Source organism: Eptatretus burgeri, chromosome 7 (genome assembly GCF_056783735.1).
Source record: "Eptatretus burgeri isolate ZD-2024b chromosome 7, Ebu_testis_v1, whole genome shotgun sequence".
Classification (NCBI taxonomy): Eukaryota; Metazoa; Chordata; class Myxini; order Myxiniformes; family Myxinidae; genus Eptatretus; species Eptatretus burgeri.
In genome coordinates this window covers 41,745,198-41,762,329 of record NC_140967.1, presented here as the reverse complement: position 1 = coordinate 41,762,329, position 17,132 = coordinate 41,745,198, and the positions used below count along the sequence as shown (strand labels likewise).

Sequence of the window (17,132 nt, the reverse complement as noted above, 5' to 3'; positions counted from 1 at the left end):
ATCCGAGTGTTTTTTTTAATCATTAGAGTTCAAGGAAGTCAAAGTATTTGAACAATGTTTGTATGAACACCTGTTAATAACCGTGACTCCATAGCCTGGGAGACTGCTTAGGCAGCACCAACGCTCTGCACAGAGTATGGTCCCAATGGATTGGATTGGATTGGATAACCGTGAAGCATGGGTAACTCCATCACCGTGTGTGTGCAAGGGTTATGTATCCATTGGAGAATGAATAGCATAAATGTTTGGGGCATGCTCACAAGCAAGTACGAACAGAGGGGACAGCCAGCTTAACACCCCCTTTGAAAGACACAGTCGATGATAAAGCACCGAGATGCCAGTTTATAGTCAGTTCCCACTCCATCAGGAACAGAACCCGTATTATATAACTGTGGCAAGTATGTTGCCTTAATACTAGAGTAGTGTATTAGGATTGTCCTTAGTCTTCGTTCGCATGCAACACACGGCCGTGGCGTAGCATCATTGGCTGAGGGCCCAGCTGTGCCGCTGATGCAATGCCCTCTGCTGGCCAGGGCTGGAATTTGGAATTTGGCCACTGTGCCGGCAATAGCTCACCTCCTCTTTACAAAGGACTTCGTGGGTATCTTTAGCGTCCACCAAGGAATCCTGGCAGACACACATTGGTGAATGACCCTGCCTGTGAAACGCTGGGGTGACAGTTTCTTGCTGGGTCTGGATTCAAACCCAGGTGGGACAGCTTGGAGGCAAGTGTGCATACCCCTTACCCATCCTATCAGTCCTATTATCCTTAGTGCTACAGTGGTGTATTAAGACTTTCCTAATTTGAATGATCTTACACTCACTATTTAGAATCAACATTTTAATAAAGTAACTAGTTTTGTACCAGTTGTAACCAAATGTTAACATTTCTTGACTTTCATATTTCTGGTTTATAATGGAACTTCCTATTAAGTTTATTTTACCCAATGACCTCATGGACATAAACCACTTGTCAGATTTATTTTATTTTGAATTTCATTGACTCTTTGAGCCCTTTCAGGGCATGAGAGCAAATAAAATATAACAATGCAAACGTCCACAAGACGAGTGATGTCTGGACACAGATGAGCAGATATAATGCGTTTTTCAGCATGAATCAGCATACAAAACTCCTCCGTGACAGCAAAAAAATAAAAAATTAACAACTTATTAGAACCTGGATAATATGTTACCAACAAACTTCACATTAACAATCTGACCAACATTACCCACTACATTCAATAACTCATTCAGTTTATGTACTGAAGGGTTTTCCCCAATAATGACGTTTCATACACTTCTTACGAGCTTCATTGAACGCTGGACAGACAAGACGAGAGTAAAATTCGTCACCGGTCGCATTAGCCTCACATAACGGACGTAACTATCATTCGAATAGCTACCGTGATAAACAGGAAGATTATAGGTGCCGCAGCAATATTTACACATATTAACTCTGAAGACTGAAGAGTTGCAATAAATAAGGTTTGAAGTAAAACTAGTTCTTAAATAAACTGTAATTTCAGTGCAGGGGTTACCGTTGACTTTATCATACCAAATCTGCACACACATCTTTCTATAATTCACTGTCTGCCCGTCTGTCTGTTCCCAGGTACCGCAAAAACGGCTGAACCTATCGCAACCATTTTCTGGGTGTGTAATCCTGGCACCTCTTGGAGTAAAATAGACATCTATCTATAAGTATCTGTCTGTATGTATGTGTTTGTCTGCGACCGCCGTTTCTCGACAAACACTGGTCCGATTTGATTGAAACTTGCCAGGAATATTGCTGGGGACCCGAGGATGTGCCTTTTCAAGGTTTGATATTAATCGGACAAGCGGTTCCCAAGTTATGGCCATTTATTTATCAACCAATGACAGGACACGGTGCTATTATGTCACGAGTGTCATCACAAGCACAATTTTTTTTTGCACTATTGACGTCACAATTCTTCTTCTTCTTCGTTTGATATGACGTCACAATTGACGCTGGGGACCTGAGTATGTGCCTTTTCAAGGTTTGATATCGTTCTTCTTCATCCGTTTCAGCTGTTTCCCAAGTGTTTCCCAAGGTTTGAAAGCTGTTTTTTTCCAAAGGTTTGAAAGCTGTTTTTTCCCAAGGTTTGAATTAATTGTTCAAATTATTAATTAATCCCAAGGTTTGAAAGTTTTTTTGTTTTTTTACACGCACAGCCACGCACGTAGGGCACGCGAGAGCGAAGGAATGGCCTATGTGGTTGTTGTTTCTGGCACGCGGTTTGAAATGTTTTTTTTTTTTTTCCACGTTTTATTATTATTTATTTTTATTTTTTTAATGGGCACGCGAGAGCGAAGGAACAGCCTGTGTGGTTGTTTCTGGCATGCGGTTTGAATTTTTTTTTTTGCACGTACGGCCACGCACATACGGCCCCACATGCACGTACGGGCATGCGAGAGCGAAGGAATGGCCTGTGTGGTTGTTGTTTCTGGCACGTGGTTTGAAATGTTTGTTTTTTTCTTTGCACGTTTTATTATTATTTATTTTTATTTTTTTAACGGGCACGCGAGAGCGAAGGAACAGCCTGTGTGGTTGTTGTTTCTGGCATGTGGTTTGAATTTTTTTTTTGCCCCGCATGGCCCCGCACGCACGTACGGGCACGCAAGAGCGAAGGAACTGCCTGTGTGGTTCTTGTTTCTGGCACGCGGTTTGAAATGTTTGTTTTTTTTTGCACGTTTTATTATTATTATTTTTTTTTTTAACGGGCACCGGAGAGCGAAGGAACAGCCTGTGTGGTTGTTTCTGGCATGCAGTTAGAATTTTTTTTTTTTTTGCACGTATGGCCACGCACGTACGGCCCCGCACGCACATACGGGCACTCGAGAGCGAAGGAACGGCCTGTGTGGTTGTTGTTTCTGGCACGCGGTTTGAAAGTTTTTTTATTAATTTTTTTGCACGTACAGCCAAGCACGTACGGCCACGCACGCACCTACGGGCATGCACTAGTAAATATAATAACATGACCCCCTTGACGGCTCCTGTGGGGAGCGGGTGCTTCTAGTAAAAATAATTTTGTGTTTGATGGTGGACTTAAAACCATGATTTATCAAAGTTAGAGAAACCGTACCATAAATTGGAATAACCAGAGTGATCAACAATACTTTTCACAGTCGATATCCATTTAGACTGAAACATTTCACTTTCATGAAGACACTTTGCTAATCCAAACATAACAGCAGAAAATTTGTTCTGCTCGCCGCTTCCAATTCGCAACCAAAAATTTACCATTCTTTTGTCAATAAAATCTCATACAGGGTAACTTCCTGTTTCCCCAAGTACTACACACTTAGCATTCCTTTTATGGAGGTATAATATTTGTTTAAGAAACTTATGATGGAAAATTTAAATATTGATGGTATTTTTTTGACCCTAAACCTCACAACCAGATAATAAAAATGGGCATCATCGTTCTTTCGAAAAGCTCACACTGAACATCAACAGGAGATTCACTCTGCGTGCTTTCTGTAAAACAGGAAAACTGTTCTCTTTTTGTTTGAGATATTAGTTTTGAAATGGCCCTGGTAAAATAACCGTTGTAGAAAAAGTACAGTCTCAGTATACGTAATCACTCACAACTTCAATTTTGTCATTACCAAACATAAAATTAGGAGAATTCAGACTTCACATCTCCAAAAAAGAAAAAAGATTTGTTTTGGATATTTAACAGTAATAATCCCTGACTGCATTTCGTGCACACTGGAGTTCCTTGGGAGATTTAGTCATCACAATTGTCAGCATAAAGTAACACAGACAGCATGAGAATGCTCTGGAAAACTCTTTTCCCCTTCCCAGAGGATTCCACACAATCCCGTAAGGTACCACTTCATAGAGACAGGCCGATAACGGCTGCTTTTCTCTCTGGTGACCATCAATGGATTAGGTACTCGTCTGACTCATACAGCAGGAAAATCACCCTGTCTCTGCAGAAGGATCAGCTAACGCACCCACTGATCTACTTTCCTTTATCAACAAATGGAAGAGGTTCAATCCCTTAAACATCTCAGCCTTACCATCAGCAACAACCTCTCCTCGACAGACTGGGTATCTAAACTGACCTCCAAAGACAAATAGAAAACAGGTATACTCCTTCCTTGGTGAATCCTAACTCGTGTCCTGGATAGGCCTTTGCCCGTAGCTCAGCGGAGCTTGTTTGGTGTCCCCACTTCACACTAAGTCCCTCATGAATTGCATAGAATTTAAGCTTTCAAAATCGATGGAATCTTTTACAAAGAAGCAGAATCATAATGCCTGCAGCTCTCTTTCGTTTAAATCTCCCAACACAGGTATCAAAAGGTGAAACGAGCCATTCTCCAAACCCGAAGTAGATGTCTTCTTGTTATTTTTTTTTTTTTGGATTACCTTTTGAGGACCAAGTTGTCATGTTTTATAGTTTATGTTTTGGAAAATTTTCTAGTTTAAGCTTCGAAGCTGTCTCATCATAGAGAGGTTTGTGGCTTCAGTTTTTGACTGCCGACCTTCTTATCTTTCTCCCTTGCACGTTATCATTGGCCCCTCCACAGCTTTTCCAGCAACCCCCTCCTTGTGCAACTCCCAAAAAGTTTTGGTTTCCATTGCCTATGTTGTACTTCAATTCTGTGTATAAAGGGTAACCTTGAATGTGTTGCAATATGCAATGGATACACCAGGCTCAAACTGCTGTGGTGATGATGCATCCAATGACTGCTCCTTCTCAACCCATTCCAGCATAATTCTGCTTCCTTAAAAATGGCCTGAAAGAAATTCAGCTCTCTTTACCATTGTTGGCATGCTTGGATGTTTGATCTGTAATTAACCTCTGCCATCGCAGATGGATGGAGGTTACTGTTTTCACCTCTGTCTGTTTGTTTGTTTGTTAACAGTATTATGGAAAAACTCCTCGACGAATTTCGACGAAACTTGGTGGGGGGGGGGGTTAGGTATGGTCCAAGGATCATGCCATTAAATTTTGGACTTGGTCCAAGTAATAATCCCTGACTAATGGACTAATGGTCCCTGACTGACCATAAGGGACTAATAATCCCTTATGGTTTTACGTCCCCCCCCAAAAAAAAATGTAGAGAAAAAGAATTTTTTTTTTTTGCATTTCTACATGTTTTAAGTGATTTCCAACCCCCCCCCAAAAAAGATTTTTTTTTGCATTTCTACATGTTTTAAGTGATTTCCAACCCCCCCCCCCCAAAAAAAAATTATTAGAGAAAATTTTTTTTTTTGCATTTCTACATGTTTTAAGTGATTTCCAACCCCTCCCCCCCAAAAAAAAATTGTTAGAGAAATTTTTTTTTTTGCATTTCTACATGTTTTAAGTGATTTCCAACCCCCCCCAAAAAATTTGTTAGAGAAAAAAAAATGTTTTTTTTGCATTTCTACATGTTTTAAGTGATTTCCAAACCCCCCCAAAAAAATTGTTAGAGGAAAATAAAATGTTTTTTTTGCATTTCTACGTTTTAAGTGATTTCCAATCCCCACCCCCCAAAAAAAATTGTTAGAGAAAAAAAAAATTTTTGCAGCTTTTTTTTTCAACAAAATTTCGATTTCTTTTTTTTGCATTTCTACATGTTTTAAGTCATTTCCAACCCCCCCCCGCCCCCCCAAAAAAAAAGATGTTGGAGAAAAGAATTATAACTCTGTCAGCACTGTTGACATCATATTTAATGAATAAGATAAAGTTCACTTGAGTGACCCAGCAGTATTGGCGGTGGAGGTTTTGCACTCTCCCGAGTGCTCCCCCTCTAGTTTTGGCTGTGATGCCAATTACCATGACACAGACTGTTGTGTGACGTTAACATCTTCTCGAAGCCATCAAGCATATTGAAATACTTAAAACCTCTTAGCCTAAATAAATATGTAACTAAAATCTCATGGCTCATTTAAATACTTAAAACCTCAGATTCAGGGGCTTTGTACCCTGAACCATACAAGGGTGTCCTGCCTCTTTACCCCGCAAGGGGGACTACGGTGGCCACCTTGACCACTGCCTAGGTGTCCTTTATTTTTTTTTCGTGAGAGCTGATCACCCACATATTAAAAATAAATTAATTGATTGCATGCAATGTGAAAACATTTGCTTTTTCTATCCTATTTTGAATATCCATGTTGCCAATGCTGCTGCTGTTGCTGCTACTACTACTAGTACAGCAAGTCCTTGCTCAACATCGTCTCGTTTTTAAGTCGCTGATCTATTGGAGAATATACACCCTTAAAGTTGTTCACCATTATGTTATAAAGTCGTTTTATCTCTAGTTTAGTACCAAACTAATGGTTTTTCTCGTATTTTTTTAGCCACAGTATAAGCCATACCGTAAATACCGGTGTATAAGCCCACCCAGCGTATTACAGTATAGGCCTTGTATACACTGAACTGTGCATTGACACCATCGGTGGGTTCTGGGCTGAAGTTACCCAGGTGTGCGTGAATGGTGTGTGATGGAAGTTGTGGCCTGATTGTGTCAATGACTTGAAAGGATGTAAAGATGTTTTCCCCGCTGTGAAGAAGGTTATCCTGTGCTTGGCCTTTAAAGTGGGTTTTGATGAAGAGGAAGAAGCCGACAATACACAACTTCTTCAATCACACGGTGAAGATTGAACCAATGAAGATCTGAAGCAACTAGAGATGATGAGAAAAAAAATCAAATGGAGATGATGATATCCAATTGTTTGTTTAAAATTGTACTCCATATATATAAATAATGTCTTTCATCTGATGATAAAAAATTTTGCCTGGAACCTAACCCCACTATTTACATTAATTATTATGGAGAAATTTGATTCACTTAAAGCCGTTTCAGTTAAAGTCGCACTTTTCAAGAACGTAACTACAATGTTAAACGAGGACCGACTGTACTTTAATCTTTCTTGTTGGATTGGCCAGAGGGGAAGTTTGACCAAAATCTTGCAGAAGCCAGCTGGCCAACCCTGATGTTTCACTCAAGCTAGTTTTGGCAGGAATCTGTCATTTATTCAGTGTGGGCACCAACTCAACTATTCTTCATAAAAGACACCGTGGAATATTTTACGTCCACCAGCTAATGCTACCAGACAGAACACGTGGCTTTGACGTCCATTGGAAGGATGGCGCACTTTGTCATGCAACACCCTGCCTCAAAACACCGATAAAGAATTTGCTCTTAACAACTTTTTAAAACAATTGACTTAGATTTTATGATTCATCATGAGCTGAAGTACCCGGCGTTCCCCAGGAAAATGCCATGAAATATGTATTTGAACATTTCCTGCAAGACAAATTGGGGAATGTTGGCCTTATGGTTTCGTATGAATTACCAATCTTGGGCATTGCAAAATGCACTTCAATTTATCTTCTGTTGACATTGCAGTCCCTCATTTTCATTGTGTCACATGTAATACTAGATGGTATTCATGGAATACTTACCCTGCACAGTCTTGAGAATGACTTGGCACAAGCCAACTCTTCTGTTTTTTTAAAGGTTTTTTTTTTCTTCTTTGATCCAATATGGTGCCAGACCAGTGACCGATGATGTCACTTTCATTACTGTATTTCCCATGGGTCGTTGATCAATTGGTTAAAGTTTTGCATTGATCGGTTTGCAGTTTCAACAATTGTAGAAAATGTTTTTTTCATACTGACCGGATCATGCGTTGCACTTGTCGAATTATGATGTCAAAATGAAGGCACCGATGACATCATCATTAACATCTCCTGTTCCCCATGGGAGTACTTGACAATGAGCCATGTTTCAATTTTTCCCATGGAGCTGTTTCGGAGAAAGAGGAGCAAAGTTTTTCGGTTTTTCAAGATGGCGCCCTGTACCATGTGACCTATGACATCATAATTATCATTAATATGGAATAGGCAAAGCCTAGAAGCGAACGTAGAATTCTTCTAACATTCGCTTCTGACTTTACATAAAACTTGTTCACAACTGTATACTTGCCAACTATACCATGGTACACGTAAGCGCCACACAGCTGATGATTTTGACGCAATTTCCTGTTACTTCGGCTTGGATTCGGGATCAGCGATCAAATAATGTAAATCACGATTAAAAAATATTTTTTGATGATCCGGGAGATATCTTTATTAAAATTAACTTTGGGGAAAAATAATTGAATAAATAAACGATCACTTCTGGTCAAGAATAAAATAAATTAAAAGTTCTGGAAAGAGTTTCAAAATCACTCCCGGCAATGTTAAATACAAAATAAACACTTCCTGTCATGAAAAAAATCACTTTCGGAAGTATAAAATTAACTTTGGGAAAAAAAATAATTGAATAAATAAATAAACACTTCCGGTCATGATCTCCCGGCATGCATCATTCCCCATAAAAAAAAAACAGAAAGAAAACAAAAACGGAAGCAAAATGGTCATAGGCAACAACACGGATTCACAATTGCCAGGGTATTGTGTTGTTTCCTGTTCTCTCATGTACACGCGTTAAGTAATATTCACAAGATAGAAATAAAACCCAATCGTGTTTATACACCCCACAGCGTTTAACAACAACCGGAAGCAAAAGGTCATAGCTAACGACACGGATTCCAAATAGCCAGGGGTATTGTGTTGTTGTTGTTTCCTATTCTCTCACGTGCACACATTAAGTATGAAGCTCACTGCGTTCGCTATAAATTCCTACAGGGGGAGGCGTACCTATGGTCACAATTTTGTGTCAATTGGACCAACAGTTGAAAAGAAAAAAAAATTCATTACCTATCGAATCAAGTGTTGATTGTACATTGAAACAACCACATTGTACATGTCGAATTATGACGTCATAATGAAAGCACCGATGACATCATTAACACATCTTATTCCCCATGGGGAGCACTTGACAATGAGTCATGTGTAAAACAGCCAGGAGATAATGATAAAAAATTTTTGTTTGCGATTGATGTTTAAACGATGAATGTGGCCATCATTGGTTATATATTTATTGATATGCCATCCTGATGGGGGCAAATAAGCCCGAAGTCCAGAGAGGTGGCTCCGTTTGATGTTTAACTGATGTTGACCATGTAATCTTTGTTTGACAGAGTTGCTGGGCTGAGGCCTCCTGTTGGAGGTGACACTTTGGTGTAGGACTTTATGTCCATTGGTGTGCTCATCACACTCCACATATTTTGAAACACACACACACACGCGTTAATGGTTCGGGTGGTGGGCTTGGGATCTTAGCATCCTGAGTTCAAATCCCACTTTTGCGAAAGAATGTTGCAAAAGACTGTGACGCAACCCCGTTCATTCAAGTTGTGTCAGTGGAACACTCAGCAGGCTCAGTCCCGTTACTTTTTAGACGGACCTCGTATATGACCAAATACAACCTGTTGCTTCACTGATGGGAACATTAGGAATGGGGCAAGGGGGAGTGAGGAGGGAAGGGGGAGCGAGTAGGGATGGGGCATTGGAGTGAGGGAAGGGGGGAGAGTTTGGCCTCACCATATGTTGCTATACAGTATATTCCGGGAGGGGGAGGGAGCGAGAAGGATGGGAGAGAGAGGGGATAGTTGGGGAGGGGAAGGGGGTGTGTTGAAGTGAAGGGGGGATGGTCCCCTTCTGCCAGCATTAGTAAAGGATCGAATGAAATTGGGTGGGTTGAAACAGCACATTCAAACGGGTCACACTAAACAATGCATGGACACTGCCCAGAGATGTCTGTGGGGCATGCGGGGGCTTTGGAGGGAGGTAAGCGGAAGGGAAGGAAAGGTGTTGTCCTTCAATCGAAAAAGCTGAGGTAGTGTTTGTGCCTTTATTTAATTTCCACACATAAGATAAGCTCTATAATCTCTTAACCTGAGACGAATTGCAGAATTGATCTGAGCAGCAGTTCCGACTGCTGAAAAAAAAGCTTTTATTTGTCCAATTTGCGCATTGTTTGACACCCCTTCCTCTCCTCGACCCCTGGAGAGTTGTATGGTGGTGGAGGGAGTTTTGGAAAAGGATAGCGTGAGGAGATGGGAGGGGAAGGGAAGGCATTGTCAGGGGAGAGTCGGCAGTGTACCGGGCCATTGCCGGGGTGATAAAATGCATCCAATCAGCAACGTTTTCCTTTTAATCACGGATTCTATGTAAAACCGGGCAGGAGCATTTAAATATTAAAACCCATGCAATCGAACTGGCAAAGGCCTGCCTGCATGCATGCCCTCCCTTCCCCCACACCCCCCCTCCAATACACATTCCTCCAACCTTGCGGTTCATGCTAACCATGCACGTGCATCAACGGTATACTCATCCTTTCACTCGCATACATGCACGGATTTCCCCACACCCGCTCTGCACAGTGGCATGTCCCGCGTGGCTTCGATGCAGCAGCACGTCCGCTCCCCCATGTTGCTTCAGCGCTGCAGCAACGTCTGCTCTCCCCATGTAGAAGCACATGATTCACAAGACGGCCGCATCACTTTCTCCACAGCGCCACACACCACGGGGCCGGGTGCGAGTTCGAGTTTAGATCGCACACTCGTGAAACCTGTACACCGCACACATGTACACCACACCCCATGCTTCACTCAATGAAGTTACACTTTCTTCACATTTCTTCATCTTTTCTTCACTCAATATAATCGTCCAAACTGTAGAATAAAAGGTTTAATTCTTTGCTTCAATAAATACACTAAACTATTAAAAAAAAATCACTAATTTGTTGAAATTTTTAGATTTTACTGCAGATTTTGATAGTTATTTCGCTCACGATCTCCGATTCTCAAATCAAATAAAGTATTTTGATATTCTTTCATTAGTCCGTGAGAGTAGATCTTGTTTCCAAATCGAGGCATGTTTGAATCGGCCGAATAAAATGGTGAATTAAGATCCCAGCAAGGTGACAGACGGCTGACCAAGGAAGATGCTTTGCTAAATGATAATTAAATAAAGCTGTTAATTATCTTCAAAATGGGTGTTGAAATTAACCCAGACACCCAATTTACATTCATGCACTACCCTTTGGAGTTCTCTTAGTATTGATGCAAGTTTCAGGCCACGAGGTTTCATGGTTTTGGAGTTATGGAGGTGATGCTCGCACACACACACACACACACACACACACACACACACACACACACACACACACACACACACACACACACACACACACACACACACACACACACACGGATAGATAACCGGCTTTAAACAAACACAAAGTGTTGATAAGGAGTGCTTTTTAAAGGGAAAATGATGCGCACAAAAAATGTGGTTTATTGTGGCCCAATAATAATAACATTCCTTTCCTGTCATGAGGTGCATTGGAGCTGCTCATTGACTAAGGAGTACAGTCCTGGATGGGTCGCCACTCTGACAGGAGGATACTCTAATGGCTTATTACCCCAGTAATCTGGTACTCTATTTGCTGACGTCGGAAGGATGACAGGTTGAGTCAACCCACCTGGTGCTATTATCATGGGGAAAAGGGGCTCAAACTCAAAACCTAAGATCTTAAGCTAGTCCCCTTAACCGTTAAGCCAACACCAGGTATATTGTGGCCTTAGGAATGGGTTAATTACACCTAGTGGCAAAGCCAATAAAGCCATCTATGTTCTGAGTATTCCAAAAGGGAGGAAATGAACCTTCTCACCCTCCCTCCTTCAATCATTTGCCCTCATGACCTTCTTTTCATTTTTTTCTTCTCCAACACCCACAGCTCAACATCCTTATCTCTGCCCCCCACCCCCCCCCCACCTACACTCCCCATCCACTTTCCTCCTCTTTATTATCTTCATTGAACACCTCTGTGCATATGTAAAATGTAGATAGCACCAAATCCCATTCCCAAGTCATGAAATTGCATCAGGAATTACATGAAAGTATGTTTTGTTTTGAAATATTTTTGTTTACAAATCAAATGTGTGTGCCTCCATTTAAAATTTTTTTTTATTCTTCCACATCCCTCTGAACCCTTCCTCACCTGACTCCACAGGGGCTGTGGGTGTTATGGTGGGGCATCCTTTTGACACCGTCAAGGTTTGTATTGTTCAATCCAACAGGATGCTTTATAACTCCACAATCAGAAGCACCTTATCTATCTATAATTCCAGGTGTGTGTGTGTGTGTGTGTGTGTGTGTGTGTGTGTGTGTGTGTGTGTGTGTGTGTGTGTGTGTGTGTGTGTGTGTGTGTGTGTGTGTGTCTGTGTGTGTGTGTGTGTGTGTGTGTGTGACCGCTGTTTCTCGACAACCTCTGGTCCGATCTAATTGAAACTTGCCAGGTATATTGCTGGGGACCTGAGGATGTGCCTTTTCAAGGTTTGATATTAATCAGACAAGTGCTTCCCAAGTTATGGCCATTTATTTACCAAACCAATGGCAAGACACGTTGTTGCGTGGGCGTGGCCGATGGGGAAGGGAAGCACAGCCACGTTCCCCATTACGGGTTACAACGTACAGGCTTCCGGAGAGTGATGACTTCGTGTATTCTAATAATTTCTCGATTTCTTATGCGCATTTATAGATAAACACAATGCCCCAAGTTATGATCGTTTTCATATTAGACGGTGTATAAATTTCGGGAACACCAGAGTGTTGGTATGCTCCGAACCAGGAAGTAAATTTTTTCTCTCTCTTCTCTTCTCTTTTTGTTTTTCCTTGCCACGACATTGCGAAAAGGTAAAATACGTTGGCGCTAATTGAATAATTGGGTATTAAAAATAAATTGCGACTAATTGTAACTGCAAATAATGTCGAACTTCCGGGTCACGCACGTACGGGCACGTGAGAGCGAAGAAACGGCCTGTGTGGTTTATTTATTATTATTATTATTTTTTTTTTTTTTTTTTTTACGGGCACGTACTAGTGGATATAATTTGTATCACATATACACATAATTTTCAACGTTACACACATATCTCTCTGAAATCGCTTCCTAATTTCATCTACAATCTGCATATATACCCTCACATTTTCCTCTTGCTACATGGCTGTTAAACATATCACAATTGCAAAGTATTTTGCCATCCATCCATCCATTGGGACCATATTCTGTGCAGAGCGTTGGTGCTGCCTAAGCAGTCTCCTTGGCTATTGGACACAATCCTGGACGGGTCACTACTCCGACACAGTATACCAGCATGCTGGCACTCATTTTGCCGACCTCGGAAGGATGACAGGCAGAGTTCACCCCACTTGGTATTTATTCAACAGCCGAGTGGGGTTGGAACTCAGGATCATTGGATCCCAAGCCCACCACCCTAACCATGAACAACAAAAAGGCATATTTTGCCCTTAGTATAGTAAATATTTTTGTACTTCCACTTATATTTGGCAAACGTGCACCAGAGAGCAGAACAGTGTGTGCCTCCTTTTATTAGGAGGAGGTAAGTGTTCAATTTTGGTTAACATGTAACACTTACAAAATTCTCCAATGTGATTTATCTCACACAATCCATTGTGATTTAATGAGACTTTGATGAAAATGGAATGAAATCCCATGACAAATATTTGGAGGGATACTTGTAAGGGTGGGGAGTTTGTCAACATGAAATCAATACCTTTACATTCAAGCACCTATTCTACTATTGGAAACGTAATTCCAGAATAAGCATGATGACATTCCAGCTTTCCAATTGAAGAATTACATTTTACTAGCAAATATAACCAGTCGCTTTGCTGACGCGTATATTAAGGGGGGGAGAGCAGAGGGTGGGAGGGAAGAGGGAGGAGGGAGCCAAGAAGGGGGGAGGGGGTGGGGAGACTGACGCTTCACCAAACATCGCTATACACTCTGGGAGGGGGGTGAGAGCGAGGAGGAATGGGGAAAGAGGAGGGAGGGGGAGTAGGTTTGGGAGGAGGAAAGCATGATGAGAGGGGGTTCTGGAATTTCGTTTGGTATGGGTATAGTGGAGAAAGGGTGGGGGTGGGGGTAGTATGGAATTGAACAAAATGGGGTATGTTAAAACAGCATGCAGAGACCACCCGGCGATGTCCATGGGGGGGGGGGTGGAGAGAGTTTCGGAGGTAAGTGTAAGGAAAGAGAAGACAGCATGAGGGAAAGGTAAGCCAGTGTGAAGGCAGCATGAGGGGAGGGGAAGGAAAGGACTATAAAATGTGCCCAAACAGCAACATTTTCTTTTTAGCCGCCGGGCTCTACATGAAACCTTGCGGGAGCATTTAAAACCCATGCTATCTACCTGGCAAAGGCCTTCATGCATGCTTGTACTTGCGGCAACCTTTGCACCCCTCCGGTCGGCTCAATCTGAATCGGATTTGTACATGCTACACTCTGGGGAAGCTATTTTGAATTAAAAACTAAAGTGTCAGTCCTTAACAGTCCCTTTACTAAAGTGGGATGGGGTGAGGGGTGGGGGAGAGAGGGGATGGGGGAGAGAGGAGGAGGAGAGGAGATTGGGGGGGGGGATTCTGTCAGATGTGATGTCCAGTTTAACATCCATCTGAGATGGCACACACATTGATGAATCACCCTGCCTCTGAAACACAGGGATGACAAGTTTATAGCTGGGTCAGGATTCAAACCCAGGCGAGACAGTTTAGAGTGAACATGTGTATCTCTCGGCTATCTTGCCGTGATGTGGCGATTCATTGCTTTGTAACCACTGAAAACATTTTTTACTCATTATAATCCTCTGCAATTGAAATTTTGCCTACCTCACTCTGGAGGTGTCCCTAAGGAGAACTGAGCCATGACAGCTTGTGGAGATCAAAGCTTGAAGAGCACTTGCCAAGTGGATTAAGCTCTCAAGGAAGCACTCCAACGAAACGGTTGATAAGTAACGGCAGGCTTGCAGGTGATTATGAATCGCCGATCAGTCATATTAAATACCTCCTGGAGATGCCCGGAATGTCAAACAATGTCCAAGTTAGACAAATGAACCCTTTTTTTAGCAGTCGGAACTGCAGCTGAGATAAAAAAAAATGCTATGACATTCTTTGCTCCGACATTCTAAAGTGAGTTTACGCTGTGTACCCCACCCCATCCCTCTCCCTTCCACAGATTACCTCATGTCGGTTCCACACTTTTTTTCTTTTCCTCTCCCACCCCTCTTGTCTCCTGCTCCCCTTGTTGTATGTTCTGCGTGTTAGCTTTCAAACGAGCCTCGACAGTGCATACAAAAAAAAAGTTAAAATTTTGAAATTTGACTCAGGTTCAGAGATTCTAGAGTTTATCGCATTTGCGGAAATTAAATAGAGCCACGATCACTGGCGTCTCCGGGCATTTATAAACATTGCGATGTATCTCGCAATTTGTAGGTATGATGATGAGGCATTTGATGATATGAGTGAGGAAAGTGAAAAAAAAGTACTTTATCATGAAGAAACCATTGCGGCCTGTTCCAAGTCGAGGCGTTGAGCAGTGCAAAAAAAAAAAATTCAATAACCGAAATACCTAATTTTCATCGATGCACCACCTTGGAGTTCACTTAGTATGTGTGCAAAGTGTCAGGCCGCTATATGTCATGGTTTTGGAGTTATGGAGGAGACACACACACTGACATTTATTATTATAGATGATGTCATAATTTATGGAATTGCATTAATGTAAATGCACATTTATGCAAAACTTTCACATTTATCATAGGTGATGTCATAATTTATGGAATTGCATTCATGTAAATGCACATACATGCAAAACTTTCACATTTGCTGACTTTGTCTGGAAGAATTACGTTAGGTGGCAGCTGTGCTTGCTATATGTAGATTTTCAAATTGCCATCGTTTCCATTTTGTCTGGAGGAGATCGGGGTAAGGGAAGGAACGAGATTATGGTTTTATTACCTCTGCCACATAAGATGGACGGAGGTTATGTTTTCACCCCTGTCTATTTGTCTGTATGTGAGCAGGATGTCTCAATGTTATGGATGGATTCGGACAAAGTTTGGTGGACAGGTTGAATGTGTGAGAAGGATGAATTAATTGGATTTGGTGAAGATCCAGAGCAGGATACGAGAATTTTTAAGTGCTTCTGCACCGCTGAGAGATAGTGGCAAAAAACAATATACGAGGTATGTTCAAAAAGTATCCAACCTTAATTTTTCGTGCGTAAACAAATGAAGCTAGGGAGGCGTGGTTTGGTGCACATATGTAGGCGATCCTAATCCTTATGCGTGAATATTTTCCCGCCTGCAGAAGCTGTCAGTCGCCAACAGACCGCCGATGAGTGAGGAAGTGTAAGTGAGCGCCGTCAGATTTCCTTTTTTGACAAAATGACGGATCACTTTGGTCTCATCGCCAGTGATCACTGTGTTGAAGAAGTTGGGATCGCTGTTCACAGTCTCCAGCATGTCCTGTGCGATCTCCAAACGGAGTTGCTTCTGCTCGATCGTTAGCAGCTTTGGCACGAACTTCACTGAGATTCTCCTGAAGCCCAAATCCTCAGTCACAATGGAATGAACGGATCCAATGCTGATGCCCGCCTCGTCTGCAAGTTCTCTGATCGTGATTCGATGATCCTGCATCAGCAGGGTCCTCACTTGGTCAATGACAATCTCATTTTGGGATGTTGAGGGCCTTCCAGAACGTGCTTCACTTTCCACTGATGTGCGATCATCTTTGAAGCGGTTGTACCACTCTTTTATCTGTGTGGTGCCCATTGTTTCGTTCCCGAAGGCCTGTTGAATCTTGCGGATCGTTTCCACTTGGGAATCGCCAAGCTTTACACAAAATTTGATGCAGTAGCGTTGTTCAAGTTTTTCCGTCATTTTGTCAAAAACGAAAATCCGACGGCGCTCACTTACACTTCCTCACTCATCGGCGGTCTGTCGGCGACTGACAGCTTCTGCAGGCGGGAAAATATTCACGCATACGGATTAGGATCGCCTACATACGTGCACCAAACCACGCCTCCCTAGCTTCATTTGTTTACGCACAAAAAATTAAGGTTGGATACTTTTTGAACACACCTCGTATAGCATGATATTTCAAGAAGTTGTGGACGAGTTATGACAAAACTTAGTGCATGAGTTGCTGAGGTGACAAGAACAAACCGATTCGATTTTGGTTCTGCTCTGAATGCAGATCCGGCCAATCAGTAGGATACAAAATGTAAACTGTTCAGCCTGACAGAGACATGCACTCTTCCAAGTGCTGTTCTACTGTAGTTACCAAATGCAAATACTCTGCACAAATGTAATGTGTGCATTTTGCATTCTAACTTTAACTTTTACATACTATTGCATT

The 17,132-nt window shown here is 41.9% G+C and overlaps 1 protein-coding gene across 5 annotated transcripts in view; it reads left to right on the top strand.

The window, feature by feature from the left end:
• Positions 1 to 17,132, top strand: part of SLC25A29 (solute carrier family 25 member 29) — a 79,978-nt gene that overhangs the window by 1,784 nt on the left and 61,062 nt on the right. For all 5 annotated transcript variants that reach the window (XR_015060030.1, XR_015060031.1, XM_085888153.1 and 2 more), the window contains exon 2: positions 11,926 to 11,969. Coding sequence is in view for 2 of the 5 variants with exons in the window: in XM_085888153.1 (XP_085744279.1) it covers positions 11,926 to 11,969 (44 nt within the window). In the remaining 3 variants the exon portion in view is untranslated. The remainder of the gene's footprint in view (positions 1 to 11,925; positions 11,970 to 17,132) is intronic.